Consider the following 15,818-nt stretch of genomic DNA (forward strand, 5'->3'; position numbering starts at 1 on the left):
AGATCTGCATGGGATTCCTCCAGGTGCTCTGGTTGCTTTCAAAGTCCAAAGAAGTGCAGGTTAGGTGGATTAGCCACCATAGTAAATGTGGGGTCATGGGGATAGGGTCAGGGCTAGGGTGGGAAGCTCTTTGGAGGGGGAATGTGGACTCGATAGGCTGAATGGCCTCTTTCCGCATGGCAGGGATTCTATGATTCTGTGGCAATCTATGTTCCATTTCAGACTTCAGTCAGACGTCAGAGATGGCTGCTACAAAGCAAGAGACACCCGGTTTCAAACTGGGCTTATGTCCTGTCAGAAACCTGACAAAAAGTCGAACAGTCAACTACAACCAGAATGTGTGGTGGGTGAGAAGTGGGTTCGCAGATGACACAATGCTTGGCCAGATGAAGACAGTGAGGACAAAGGTTTTAGATTACAGGGATTGGTCAGATGGGCAAATCAGTGACAGATGGAATTTAATCCCAGTAAGTGTGAGCTGGAGAAATGGAAGTCTGGAATGCACTGACTGGGAAGGTAGTAGATGCAGGAAACCTCACAACCTTTATAAAGTATTCTGATGAGCACTTGAAATGTCATAACATTTAAGAGTATGGACCAAGGGCTGGAACGTGGGTTTAGTGTAGATAGATTAGCACAGATTTGATGGGGCAAAGGGAGCTTCTGTATTGTATGGTTCAGTGACACAATTTGTGATTGAACAGACAGTCAGTTTATTGAAGAGATGGTCTGCAGCCTAGAGAGGTTGGAGGTGCTCTTTATTGCTCACCAACCAGGATTTCCAGAATGATTAGAGGTTGCTGATCTCAAAACAGCTTTGAATATAATAACACCACATGTATAAGAATAGAATTAAGACATTCGACCCATAAAGTCTGCACCACCATTTGATCATGGTTAATATATGTTTCTCAATCTCATTCTTCTACCTTCTCCCCGTAACCTTTGATGTCCTTACTTGAGTGACTGAGGCCAATTCTGAGAGAAGTCAGCTCAGTCACCACAACTGAGAAGAGGATCATGGACTTAAGCTTGGCTGCTCAGGAATCCAGGTTGCAGTTTGAGTGAGTAGTGCCTGGAGAGAGTTAATGTACTTTTGTTTTGTAGTTGCAGCCTGCTAGGAAAGAGCATGGGAGTGACAGAAGTGACTTTGTTGGCATGTCGTTAAGGCTAATGTAATCAGCTCGTATTGTTATCTGTAGTTGATAAGGTTGAAAATGGAAGGAGAGTACTCTTCTGTAATATGTAGAAAATCAGGGACACTTCCTGTGAACATGGTGAGTATGTATGCAGGAAGTGTGTTCAGCTGCAGCTCCTGATTTGTTGTATGGCATAGCTGGTGCTGCAGATGGACTCACTCTGGAGGATCGGTGCAGCAGTCAAGGATAGCCTATTTAGTGAGCTGGTCGCACCACCAGTAAGGATTAAACAGTCAAAGACGACTTGGGTGACCACAAGGAAAATGAATAAGATGGACCGGCGGTCCCCTGTGGCCATTCCCCTCTCAAGCAGGTATACCATTGTGAATACTGTTGAGGGTGATGGATTAGCAGAGGAAAGCAGCAGCAGCAGACAGATTGGCACTGTTGTCCAACAGGGAGTATCGAAGAGTAGGTAAGTAGTAGTGATCGGGGACTGTATAGTTAGAGACACAGATAAATATTTCTGTGGCTGCGAGTGAGTTTTCAGGATATTGTATTGTCTCCCTAATGCCAAGGTTAAGGACGTCTCTGAGCAAGCACAGGATATTCTGAAGGGGGAGAGTGAGCCGCCATATTGGTTGTGGCGGAAAGAAAGATGAGGTCCTACAATAGGTCTTCAGGAAGTTCGGTATGAAGTTGATAAAGTAAGATTTAGGAAACTGAACACAGGCAGAGCCCTTGAAAATGTAAGGAAAGCAGGAAAGAACTGAAATAAGGAATCAGAAGGTCTAAAAGCAGCCATGAAATGTCTTTGGAAAATAGGATGAAGGAAAATCTCAAGGTATTCTACACATATATAAGGAGCAATAGGTTAGCTGGAGAAAGGGTAAGACCAATCAATGACAAAGGAGGGATTTTATGCGCAGAGCAATATTAAATGGGTAAGAGATCCTTACATTGGTAGTCACAAAGGAGGAGGACATAGTGGATGGTAAGTCTTGGGAGCAGTACACATTGAGATAGTAGGAAACATCAATATAAAGAAGAAGCTGAAGCTTTTTGAGCATCAAATGATTGATGAGGGCAGGGAAGTTTTCAATATGGACTTTAGCAAGTATTTTTGACAAGGTTCCTCATGGCAGGCTGTTAGAAAAGATGTGGTCACATGGGATCCACAATGAGCTGGTAAAATGGATACACAACTGGCTTAGTCAGAGAAGACAGAGTAGTGGCGGAAGAGTGTTTTTCACATTGGAAATACGTGACCAGTGGTGTTCTGCATGGATCAGTGCTGGGACGCCAATTGTAATATATATATATATGATTTGAAGGAGAATATAGGTAGCCTGATGAGTAAGTTTGTGAATGACACAAAAATTGGGGAAGCTGCGGATAGAGAGGATTGCCAGATGATACACCAGGATATAGAGAGGCTTGAGACTTGAGTAGAGAAATGGCAGAGGAGTTTAATCTGGAAAATGCCAGGTGATGCATTTTGGGAGGTATAATGCAGGAGGAAAGTATACCACAAATGGATGAACCATGAGTAGCATCAACATACAGAGGGATCTAGGTGCATAGATCCACAGTTCCCTGAAAGTGGCAACACAAGTAGATAGTGATCAAGGCGGCATTTGGCATGCTTGCCTTCATCAGGCAGGGCACAGACTCGAAATATTGGCAAGTCATATTGCAACTATGTAGAACTTTAGTTCAGCACATTTGGAGTATTCTGTACAGTTCTGGTCACCACACAGGTTGACTTGGGAGAGGATACAGAAATGGTTTACCAGGAACTTGCCTAATCTCTTGCTATGATGAGAGATTAAATAAACTTGGTTTGTTTTACCTTGAATGTCAAAGGCTGAGGAGTGATCAAGGAGTTTATAAGGTTATGAGAAGCATGAGCAGAACGGATATCTGGAGTCTTTTTCGCAAGGCAGAAACACCAATTACTGGGAGACAAAGGTTTAAATAAAAGAAGGTAAGTTTAAAGGAAATATGAGAGGTGGATTTTTCATACAGACAGAAAAGTGCCTGGAATGTGATGACATGGCATTAGAATACTAGATTGGTAGCAACCTTGACTCAATAACTATATCCAGGAAACATTAAGCATATACCAACAAATCAGGTCAGATCCTCATGAAGATGATGTTGTGTCCAAAGGAGGATCCAAGCAGTTACGAAGCTTGATAGGTTGGTTAAATTAGCTGCGTACTGAGTTTAAAACCCAACCTAATGTCGTTTGTGATGTGTTGGAGCTCAAAGGATGTAACAGTGCAAGTGAGGAGGTTCAGTGGAGAGACAAAATATATAATAAAATAAATGGAGGCTGAGGGGTGACTTTTTTTTTAGATTAGATTAGATTAGATTTAGATTACTTACAGTGTGGAAACAGGCCCTTCGGCCCAACAAGTCCACACCGACCCACCGAAGTGCAACACACCCAGACCCATTCCCCTACATTCACCCCTTTACCTAATACAACGGGCAATTTAGCATGGCCAATTCACCTAACCTGCACATTTTTGGACAGTGGGAGGAAACAGGAGCACCTGGAGGAAAGCCACGCAGACACAGGGAGAATGTGCAAACTCCACACAATCAGTCAATCGCTTGACGCGGGAATTGAACCCCGGTCTCTGGCACTGTGAGGCAGCAATGCTAACCACTGTGCCACCGTGTCTTAAAAGAGGTTTATAAAAACATGATGGGTATAGATAGGATGAATAGACAAGGTCTATTCCTAAGGATTAACTTGATCTATTCTGTCTATACCTGACATATGCTTCCTGCTTTTTCTTAACCAAACCCACAATTTCTCCCGTCATCCAGTATTCACTATACCTATCATCCTTTCCTTTCACCCTGACTGGAATATACTGTCTCTTCTCTCTCATTAGCCCATTTCTGAAGGCTTCCCATTTTCCAGCCATCTCTTTCCCTGCAAATATCTGCCCCAATCAGCTTTTGAAAGTTCTTGCCTAATACCTTTAAAATGTGCCTTTCTCCAATTTAGAACTTGAACTTTTAGATCTGGTCTATCTTTTTCAATCACTGTCTTAAAACTAATAGAATTATGGTCGCTGGCCCCAAAATGCTCCCCCACTGACACCTCAGTCACCTGCCCTGCCTTATTTCCCAAGAATAATGCTAAATTGCCTGTAGTGTTAGGTAAAGGGGTAAATATAGGGGTATGGGTGGGTTGCGCTTCGACGGGTTGGTGTGGATTTGTTGGGCCGAAGGGCCTGTTTCCACACTGTAAGTAATCTAATCTAATCTAATCTAATGCTTAACAAATTCCTCTCCATCTAAACCCTTAACACTATGGGAGTCCCAGTCTATGTTTGGAAAGTTAAAATCCCCTACCATAACCACCCTATTATTCTAACAGATAATTGAGATCTACTTACAACTCTGTATTATAGACCACCCCTAATAGTCAGAGGGATATTGAGAAACAATCTCAATAAGGTGATCATCACCGCTTTCTTATTTCTCTGTTCCACCCAAATTACTTCCCTGGATGAATTTCTGGGAATATTCGCCCTCAGCACAGCTATCCCTTATCAAAAACACCACTCCCCCTCCTCTCTTGTCTCTCTTTCTGTCCTTCCTGTAGCATTTGTATCCTGGAACATTAAGCTGCCAGTCATGTCCATCCCTGAGCCATGTTTCTGTAATTGCTATGATATCCCAGTGCCATGTTCCTAACCATGCACTGAGTTCCCTGTTAAGCCTCTTGCACTGAAATAAATGCAGTTTAATTTATCAGTCCTACCTTGTTCTCTGCTTTGTCCCTGCCTGCTCTGTTTGGCTTGCTTTTTTTTATCAACTGTACCAGTCTCGGATTGATCTCTTTCCTCGCTATTTCCCTGGGTCCCACCCCCACACCTTACTAGTTTAGTTTAAATCCTCCCGAGCAGCTTTAGCAAATCTCCCTGCCAGCATATTAGTCCCCTGCCAGCATATTAGTCCCCTTCCATTTCAGATGCAATCCGTCTTTCTTGTACAGGTCACTTCTACCACAGAAGGGATTCCAATGATCCAAAAATCTGAACCCTTCTCCCATACACCAGCTCCTCAGCCATGTATTCATCTGCTCTATCCTCCTATTCCCATCCTCACTAGTTCGCAGCACTGGGAGTAATCGAGATATTACTAATCGTGAGAACCTCTTTTTAAATTCCTGCTTAATCCTCTGTATGCTCCCTTCACTATCTCAACCTTTTCCCTTCCTATATCATTTGTTCCAATGTGGATAATGACCTTCTGCTGGGCTGTCTCCCCTTGAGAACATTCTGCACCCTCTCTGAGTCATCCTTGATCCTGTCACCAGGGAAACAACACATTATTCTGAATTTCCGCTGCTGGCCACAGAAACCTCTGTCTGTGCCTCGGACTAGACATTTCCCTTATAAAGTTGATCTCTTGGAACCCGACATACCCCTCATTACATTAGAGCCAGTCTCGATACCAGAAACTTGGCTGTTTGTGCTACATTCCCCTGAGAATCCATCACCCCCGACATTTTCCAAAACAGCATACTTGCTTGAAATGGGGATAGCCACAGAAGACTCCTGCACTATTTGCCTATCTCTCTTTCCCTTCCTGGAGTTAACCCATCTATGTGACTATATCTGTGACATTTCTCCCTTCCTATAAGTGCCATCCATCACACCCCCTTGCTGTTGCAAATTCCTCATTTAACAAGTTCCTCACTTATTCCTCAGAGCTGTACTTCCTGCACGAATACCTAAGGAAATTGATACTACCTAAATGTCTTAAATACAAATCTCCTCTGAACACCCCACTAGCCAAAGGAATAGCAGAGCAAAACTGCCACAGAATGCTTCGAGAAATGATTAATGATGCCTACAACAGACTCTGTAAATACAACTTTGGTGCCAAAAATCTTTATTCACTCATGCAACAGACCATGAATGGACAGACACAGTACAACAAGCCATAGATATTAGACAGCGACAAACACAGAAAATCAAAAAACTAAATCTGCAGAAAAACTAGACATACTTACGCAAAGTAACAACACTGACAACACAGAAGCATAAATAAAAAAACTTGTGTGTCCGACCCTTAACAGACACTGAAAAAGCAGTCTTAGTAAGAGGATTAAATTACAACTTCCAGGATGCAGATAAGAAAGATTCCTTAGCAGCATTAGAAACAACACTGAAAGACAGCCAGCTCACAGAGGAAACCCAGCAAACCATCAGGCAGGCAGTCGTACCAACATTAAGCAGGAAAAAGGAAGGAAACACACTCAATACACAAGAAAGGAAAGCACTGGAAAGCCTAAAAAACGATAGAAACATTGTTATCCTACCTGCAGGCGAAAGACATTTGAAGTAATTTTAAATCAAAGCGACTACACTGAGAAAGTGAACGCACTACTTGCAGATACCAACACCTACCAACAAGTGGCGATAGACCCGACCCCACCACTAGAGAACTGAATCACATCCCAACTTTCAGAAATCTTGAGAAATAAATAAGATCGACTTCCAAAAAATGACACCAGATGGATCCAACACACCACGAGTCTACAGATTACCCAAAATTCACAAAACAGGAGCCCCCCCCTCATAGTCTCACTACCTGGAACACCAACTTACAGATTGGCCAATGATCTACACCAAAGACTAAAACAGTAACTAGAAGACTCCATCCAAGAATTCCTAAAGTCATCAAAGACACCAAGATAGAAGAGGATGAAATAATGGTCTCCTTTGATGTAACAGCCCTATTCACATCTACCAACATCAACCTGGCCAAGGAAATACTGACTGCATTATTAGAAGACCCAAACACTACCAACTTCATCAGTAAGGACATTATCATAAGCTAGTGGACCTATACATTACACCTACTTCACCTTCAACAACAAAACCTACAGACAAACCAATGGAACACCATGGGATCTCCATGTTTGAAATACCCTATACAAACAACAAGCAAAACTAATGTCATCTACAAAATACCTTGCAAGAACTCAGGCGACTGACTGTGTGGAGTTTGCACGTTCTCCCCGTGTCTGCGTGGGTTTCCTCCGGGTGCTCCGGTTTCCTCCCACAGTTCAAAGATGTGCAGGATCAGGTGAATTGGCCATGCTAAATTACCCGTAGTGTTAGGTAAGGGGTAAATGTAGGGGTATGGGTGGGTTCGCTTCGGCGGGTCGGTGTGGACTTGTTGGGCCGAAGGGCCTGTTTCCACACTGTAATGTAATCTGTAAAAACTGTAACAAATACTACATTGGACAAACAGGCAGAAAACTAGCCACCAGGATACATGAACATCAACTAGCTACAAAAAGACATGATTCACTAGTATCCTTACATATGGATGAGGAACAATAACACTTCGACTGGGACAACACATCCGCCTTAGGATTATCCACACAGAGACACACATGAGAATTTCTAGAAGCATGGCATTCCAACTGGAACTCTACCAACAAACATATTGACTTGGATCCCATTTACCATCCCCTGAGAAATATAACAGGAAATGACATCACTATAGGAAGTGATGTTACCACAGGAAATGATATCATCAACCCAAGGAAACCCAAACACATAAATAGAAAGCAGGCTATACTACCAGTGATTCATCTGAAGCTCACTTAAGACATTACCTAGTGTGGTGGCGAAACGTCTGAAAACTAACCTTCCAGTTCAGCAAGCAAACCTACATCCAGAGCTGAGCTACAAGTCTTCTCAAAACTCGCTAAGATGTCAATAAAACATATAATCTAGAAAGAACTCACTCTATTCACTACTGCAGACTCCCAAGGCCACACTTAAGACTTATCTGTCTCTGTGCTGTGCCCTCGTCCAAACAGGTTCCTCCAAGATCAGTTGTGAATTTTCCTAGATGCACTCCGATGTCCAGCGATACGTGAATTCAAACAGCAAAAGCAGTAATTGCGCAGGTTCACTACTGTATCAGTTAGCAGTGTAGGTTTCTTTCTCTCTCTCTCTGTCCTGCACTGACCTGACCATGTGTTGCCTTTGTCTGCCCCTCTCCCTTTTAAAAGTGCTGCTGTTTTGACTTTTCTTTATCCAAAGTTCCAAAACAATGCAATAACATATAAAACAGTAATTACAGTTCCTGGAATTCAAGGAAACCACCTCCAACACCGAAAATACCTTAAAAAAGGAGCAACTTGTTACAGTCAGAAATTTTTCCTGTCCTCCATCTTGGATTACCCAGACAGAAAATATAAAACAAAATTCTCTTTGATCTATTTTGTAAAGTCCTTCTCTCACTTTCAAAAATATTACTATTCATTACCTTGGCTGATTGCGGTGGTCTTTTTAACAGAACCAAGTCTGCAAGCAGCTTCTGTAGTTTAAAGACCTCCTTTAAAGACCTCTTTTTGATTACACACAATCATTCTATAAAGTTTGGACAAGGAGCTGCTATAATAGAATGAAAAATCAATGGAATCCATTTCACATTCAACTAATGATGGTTCTTTTGTCCGTCCTTAAACAAAAAGACAAATCTGCTGGTATGCTATAGTTGTTTGCTGATGTCCCATCCTTAAACAAAAGGATGTGTGAATTACCCAGATGGCTGACAGTGTCCTCATAAAAAAATAAAAAGTGAAAATGCTGTAGAAACTCAGCAGGTCTGGCATCATCTGTGGAGAAAGGAATGGAGTTAACATTTCAATCCAACATGAATCTTCTTCAGTATTCAGTTCTGAATTTCCCAATCTGTTCTCTAGATGAGAAGTGACTGAAAATTCAGAATCCAAACTCCTTGTGATGGTGATACTCTGTGACCGACATTCCTATAATGTTAAATATGAAAAATATGGCTCACAATCAAGACAATCAAGTTAATATACTTCTTAACAATCGCTCCAAATACATCATGATCAAAAACAGAGCAAGGCTGTCCCTAAATCGATATAGCTGCACGTAAAAGAAAAAAATGCATTGAAGCCATATAGAATGATGATGCCAAGATTATGTGCAGTGATGGCATTGAAAACTAAACATTTAGAAAAAATTTGTTTCAAGGTAACTTGGTTTTGAATTCATGAATAGAACCCACTTGGTATCTTTTTTCATTTTGTGCGTGCCTATTTACCTTCTGTCATTGTCTGAAAATACATCTTCCCACTGTATTGGCCAAAACCGGCCACTGTCCGTGCTCGCACTTGGAAAACATAGATGGTGCCAGCGCGGAGGCTGCGGATGGTGGCTGTGTTTGTCTGGCTCTTCACAGTTGAAGAATTGTGCTCACTTTGATCCTACACACACAAGACAAGGAAACAAGTACTTCTCAGTTTGGCACTTGGTAATAGAACATTTATGAGGGTCCTCATGATCCTATCCTTATTTCTACTGTAATTTAAAAAATAATGCACGAGTTAAAATAGAAAGCCTCCGAAGATCCTGCAATGCAGATTGGGCCTCCCTGTATTACTCTAAGGTCGCACTGCCTCACAGTCTGGTTCAAAAAATTATTATTGGGAATAGTAGGATTAATTAATTTCAAATTAATGAATAAAACAAATTAATTAAAATACAGCAAAGTTAACAGAGCAGACGATGTGTTGCAACTGCAGGATTTGGATATTCCTGGGCACCAGGTAAAATAGGTCTCTGCTAAACATTTGTGGTTCAAGAATTTCGAGTCAATATCTATAAACTGAAGGACAAAGTGCAGATACTGTGATGCATCAGGAAATGGGAAAGGTATCTAGACTTTTTTTCCAAATGGCGATCACAAATAAGGTCTTTTGATTTGGTTAGGACAGGACAGCGAGAGAGGTATGAAGATGGGGGCAGATGGCAAGGCAGATTGTAATAGTGGTAGTGGATAATATAGCCGAGGGATCGACACTTCTCTGCAACAAAGTGAGAGAGTCAGGAAGGCTATGTTGCCCACCTAGTGTCAGGTTTCAGGGCATCTGTTCAGTGCTAGATAGGAACTTGCAATAGAAAGGGGAAGATTCTGTCATCATGACCCATGTAGTTACTAATGACAAAGGAGGTCAAACAAAGAGATTTTGCATAGTCAGTATGAGGAGGTAGCATCAAATTAATAACAAAACTCATCTGAAAGGTGCTGGATTCTTAATTTGAATCACAAGAATATGGGTAGAAAAGAAACTAAATTAGAAACATAGAAAAAATGAGTAGACTCTTTGTGTCTCCTCTACCATTTATGACTGGTGTCAAACTTAGTACTCTGTACCTGCTTTCTCTCCATACACTTTGATTTCTTTAACCCTCAGAACTACATCTAAGGAAACTGAATGCATAGCTTAAAGATTGATGTGGGTGAAATGTTATGACACAGGGGATAGCAAGCCAAACTAAATCAGCCTCACAAACTCTGCATTTCCAACACAGTGAATTTAAAACATTCAATGACGATCAAACTTGCTCAATTGCTCAATTGTTACAAACCAGACCTTATAAATAACTTGAGCACTAAGTTTACAAAACAAATAGAAGTTAACAATTTAGTATTGAGAATGTAATTTTAGCAGAACACAGATCTAGGCAATGTAATTGATGTATGCAATAAAAATCCAATCCTCCTTGAATATAAGCCCCTTACTCTCACACTGACAGACTATGGACTTGCACTCAATGGACTCTTACCTTTGCTATCAGTCTGCCATTTCGAACTTTATCAAAAGCCTTGCTGTAGACTACATTAAAGTTATTATTAGACACCTATTGCTAGGCCTCAGTATAACTTTGTAACGTGGCTGAACTGTTAACTGCACAAATCTCTCAATCAATATTGCAAAACCTTGTTAAAATGCATAAAAATGAAACAATATTCAAGACTTCTTAGCTCCATAACTCCAGGCTGCCGTGAATCTCTTAGAATAACAAGCAATGTTACCCATTCCTTACTACATAGAATATAAAAATGAAAAATTAAAGCTAATTGCTATTGACAATGAAAATAAATTAGTGCAATTTATTAGTTGATTCTGAGGAATGGCTACTGGATGACATAGGACCTGAATATTTAAATGTACAGAAGAGTTAGGAAGGGCAGGAACCAAAGGAAAGGCAAAGGGATTGTTCTATTAATTAAATGATGGTGTTAGCATAAGAGAAGGAATGACTTAAGCTTAAGAAACCAGAATGTAGAAAGAGCTTGGGTGGTGATCAGAAATTATAAAAGCAAGGAGTTGTAACATGACTAAATTTTACACTCAATTTAATGGAGAGAGGAATAGTCCAAGGCTAGTATATTAAATTTAAATGAGAACCATTATGATGACACAAAAACAGAACGTGGCTAAAATGAATTTCAAATTATATTACAGGATAGATGAATAGAGATATAATGAGTGTGGTGCTTGAAAAGCGCAGGTGGTCAGGCAGTATCCAAGGAACAGGAAAATCAACGTTTTGGGCAAAAGGCCTTCATCAGGAGAAAATTCCTGATGAAGGGTTTTTTCCCGAAATGTCGATTTTCCTGCTCCTCGGATGCTGCCTGACCTGCTGTGCTTTTTCAGCACCACACTCTCGACTCTAATCTCCAGCATCTGTGGTCCTCACTTTTGCCGAATAGAGATTTAATGGTAGGCATTTAAAGTGATATTTCAGAATACAGAATAGATTCAGTCCAACAGAAAGTCAATATCCCAGGAGGATCCAACATCCGTCGTGACATAAAGATGGCATCAAACTTAAAGAAAATGCATATAATTGCATAAATATAGGTAGTGGGTCAGAATATTTGATAGAATTTAAAATGAGCAGAGATGAGTGAAAGGTTGACAGGGAGGGGAAAATTAAAATAGAAGAGAAATCCAACTAAAAATGAAAATGTATTTTAAGAATTTGTATAGATATTTAAAAAGGGAAAATGTTAACAACATAAACAGTGGTCTTATAGAAAGTAAGTCTATAGGGAAATCAATAGTGGCAAATTAACAGATGGACAATGAACTGGACAGGTATTTTGTGTCAGTGTTTGCTACAATATCCCAGGAGGATCCAACATCCATCGTGACATAAAGATGGCATCAAACTTAAAGAAAAATTGCATAAATATAGGTAGTGGGTCAGAATATTTGATAGAATTTAAAATGAGCAGAGATGAATGAAAGGTTGACAGGGAGGGGAAAATTAAAATAGAAGAGAAATCTAACTAAAAATGAAAATGTATTTTAAGAATTTGTATAGATATTTAAAAAGGGAAAATGTTAACAACATAAACAGTGGTCTTATAGAAAGTAAGTCTATAGGGAAATCAATAGTGGCAAATTAACAGATGGACAATGAACTGGACAGGTATTTTGTGTCAGTGTTTGCTATTGAGGATACAAGCAACATCCGATAAGTATCTGTAAATTATCATATGGAAGGGAGGAAGGAACCCATGAAAACTACAATTGTGGGGAAAGTGGGAATGAGCAAATTACCAGAGCTGCAAGTTAATAGGCCCAGGTCCCGATGGAATTCATCCTAGGGTTTTATAAGCAGTGGCTAATGAGATAGTTGATAGCTGGTTCTAATTTCCTAAAATTCTGTAGTTTCAATGAAAATTCCATGAGATTGGAAAATGACATACATAATTCCTTTATTTAAAAAGGGAGGGAGGCAGAAAGCAGAAAATTATAGCCAAGTTAATTTGCCATTTTTGTGAAGGGAACTCATGTTTAACTGATCTACTGGAGTTCTGAGATTAAACAACATGCGCAAAAGGATAAAGGGAACTAGTGGATATATTGCGCCTTGATTTTCAGAAGGCATTTAATGAGATGTCAGACCAAAATAAAAGCTCCCGGTGTAAGGGTTAATACATTGACATGGATTGAAGATTGGCCAGCGAATAGGAAGCAGAGATTAGGCATAAATGTGAATTTTGTAGTTGGCAGAACATAGCAAATGGTTTGCCATAAGGATTACTGCTGGGGCCTCAACCTTTTACATGTTTGACAAACGAATCGGATGAAAGGACCTAAGGTATGGTTGCCACATTTGGTGATGGCACACTGATAGGTTGCAAAGTTAACTTTGAAGGGGATGTAGACCTGTTACAAAGGGATATAGATAGTTTAAGAAAGTGGCCAAATATCTGAAAATTAGAACATGATATGGGAACACGTGAAACTGCCCATTTTGGCAGAATGAATGAAAAAGAAATACATAGAAATAATTGTTTACTGGAGTGTACTGGAGTGGGTCTTGATTGCACCACTTTCTAACTCAGAGAGGAGATGTGATCAACTGAGCACAATTGACATATAGTTTAAATTCAACTCTTTCAGCTTAAAAATACGGGATAGACCATTTAGGACAGAGCTCAGGAGAAACTTCTTCACCCAGAGAGTGGTGGCTGTGTGGAATGCTCTGCCACAGGGGGCAGTGGAGACCCACACTCTGGATTCATTTAAGAAGGAGTTGGATAGAGCTCTCAAAGATAGTGGAATCAAGGGTTATGGAGATAAGGTAGGAACAGGATACTGATTAGGAATGATCAGCCATGATTATATTGAATGGCGGTGCAGGCTCGAAGGGCTGAATGGCCTACTCCTGCACCTATTGTCTATTGTCTATTGTCTCTCTGAAGAATTTTCATTTCAACTTTCTGTGTCAATTCTAGAATGCATACCTTTTCATAATACTGGAGTTCATAGTCCAGGATCACTCCATTGGGCTGGTCAGGCTGAGACCAGGATAGTGTAACACTGTCCACTGTACGACTCACTTGGTGTATAAATGACACTGTAGATGGAGCTGTAACAGAAAGTAGAGAGCTGATCAAACAACCTAAAGACTGAACCATCCTGATCACACCTGAACACACAGCAACAGACATATATACACACATTCTAACACACTTAATCATGCACACATTCTCTTGCAGGCTGGCACACACACACTGTCATATATCGACACGTACACACAGACACACAAAGTAATGCATTCATTTGGTCACAAAAATGGATGGCAGTTAAAATAGCACTTTAACAATGGAACTCATTTTTATGGTGCACACATTCTTGGAGCCTGTCTCCAAAGTGAGATTCAATTAAATTGAATGGTTCTAATTTGCTTTTAATAGCATTGTTATTAACTAGTATTTTCTCTGTACACAAGCATCCATGACAGCTCAATTATTTTAGTAATGGATATTTGAGGAATATTTTGCACTACGTTCTTGGAAATGTAGTTGCTGTCAATTTTTCACAATTTTCAATTCGGCCATAAGTTAGTCACAGGGAAAATGTAATAAAAAATAATGCAGATACTGGGAATCTGAAATAAAAACAAAACTTTGAGGAAATAATTTTCAATTACAAAATGTCAATATACTAATTTTCTCTCCACAGATTCTCTCCAAATGTAAGGTTTTTTTTTCCAGAGTTTCTTTGGTAGTTACAACTGGTTGATTAGATTAGATTCCCTACGGTGTGGAAACAGGCCCTTCAGCCCAAAAAGGCCACACGGCCCTTCGAAGAGTAACCCACCTAGACCCATTTCCCTCTGACTAATGCACCTAACCTATGGGCAATTTAGCATGGCCAATTCACCAGACCTGCACATCTTTGGGCTGTGGAAGGAAACTGGTGCACCCGGAGGAAACCCACACAGACACAGGGAGAATGTGCAAACTCCACACAAACAGTCACCCAAGGCTGGAATCGAACCTGGGACCGCGGCACTGGCAGGCAGCAGTGCTAACCACTGAGCCACTGTGCTGCCCTATGGTGGTCTTCATTCTTTTCTAGAAGTAACATTTCATTGCACATAAAAGGAATCAGATAAAGGGAAGTCATCTTTTACATCAAAACATTGGTTGATAATATTAGGCCTTAATCAATATCATTCCTATTTTCATGTTTTCGTGGGTTAATGATGTCATTTGTTGCACATTTTTGAACGATTGCATTAACCGAATATTATTTTACAGGACAAACAATAGAATCCATACACTGACCTGGGATTGCACAACAGATTTTATTCAGTGATAAAGATGACATGGACTCAACTGAAAATTATTTTGCTTTAGGTTTGGCAGTTAGTGGCACAGAGGTGTTTACAGCAGATCTTGCAGAAAGCTAGCGACAAAGATGCAGAGTTCTCTGTCATGGGTTTCCCCTTTCCTGAGGTCAGTCTGAATCCAGCACAAGTAAATCCAGAAATCCACTCACAGCTGTTATCAAGCATGGTAAGCAACTAAACATACTGAAGTATTCACACAGTCAGCAAACTAGTAAGTAAAATGCACCGAATATCCATGTATTAAAATATTACAGAAGTCGTATCATAATGGAAGAATTTGATATTAAAAAAAACTAAATTAAAATTTCCAGACTAGAATGCAGTGGTTATTACTTAGTACGCCAATAAAATGTTTCGTTTCATTTGCAAGCAATAACCATCTTGGGCGAAGAGTATATGCAGCAAAATTAAGGAGAAGTTGACATTAGTTTAACGATGAAAAATGTGTTGCTGGAAATGCGCAGCAGGTCAGGCAGCACCCAAGGAGCAGGAGAATCGACATTTCGGGCATAAGCCCTTCTTCAGGAATGAGGAAGGTGTGCCAAGCAGGCTAAGATAAAAGGTAGGGAGGAGGGACTTGGGGGAGGGGTGTTGGGAATGCAATAGGTGGAAGGAGGTTAAGGTGAGGGTGATAGGCCGGAGAGGGGGTGGG

At 40.5% G+C, this 15,818-nt stretch overlaps 1 protein-coding gene across 1 annotated transcript in view; it reads right to left on the minus strand.

Moving 5' to 3' along the window:
- LOC122540083 (ephrin type-B receptor 2-like) overlaps window positions 1-15,818 on the minus strand; it is a 768,846-nt gene that overhangs the window by 182,719 nt on the left and 570,309 nt on the right. Inside the window, exons 6-7 of the mRNA XM_043675394.1 lie at window positions 13,773-13,897; window positions 9,267-9,429 (exon numbers count right to left, since the gene is read on the minus strand). Coding sequence (XP_043531329.1) covers window positions 9,267-9,429; window positions 13,773-13,897 — 288 coding nt within the window. The remainder of the gene's footprint in view (window positions 1-9,266; window positions 9,430-13,772; window positions 13,898-15,818) is intronic.

Source organism: Chiloscyllium plagiosum, chromosome 34 (genome assembly GCF_004010195.1).
Source record: "Chiloscyllium plagiosum isolate BGI_BamShark_2017 chromosome 34, ASM401019v2, whole genome shotgun sequence".
NCBI classification, from domain to species: Eukaryota; Metazoa; Chordata; class Chondrichthyes; order Orectolobiformes; family Hemiscylliidae; genus Chiloscyllium; species Chiloscyllium plagiosum.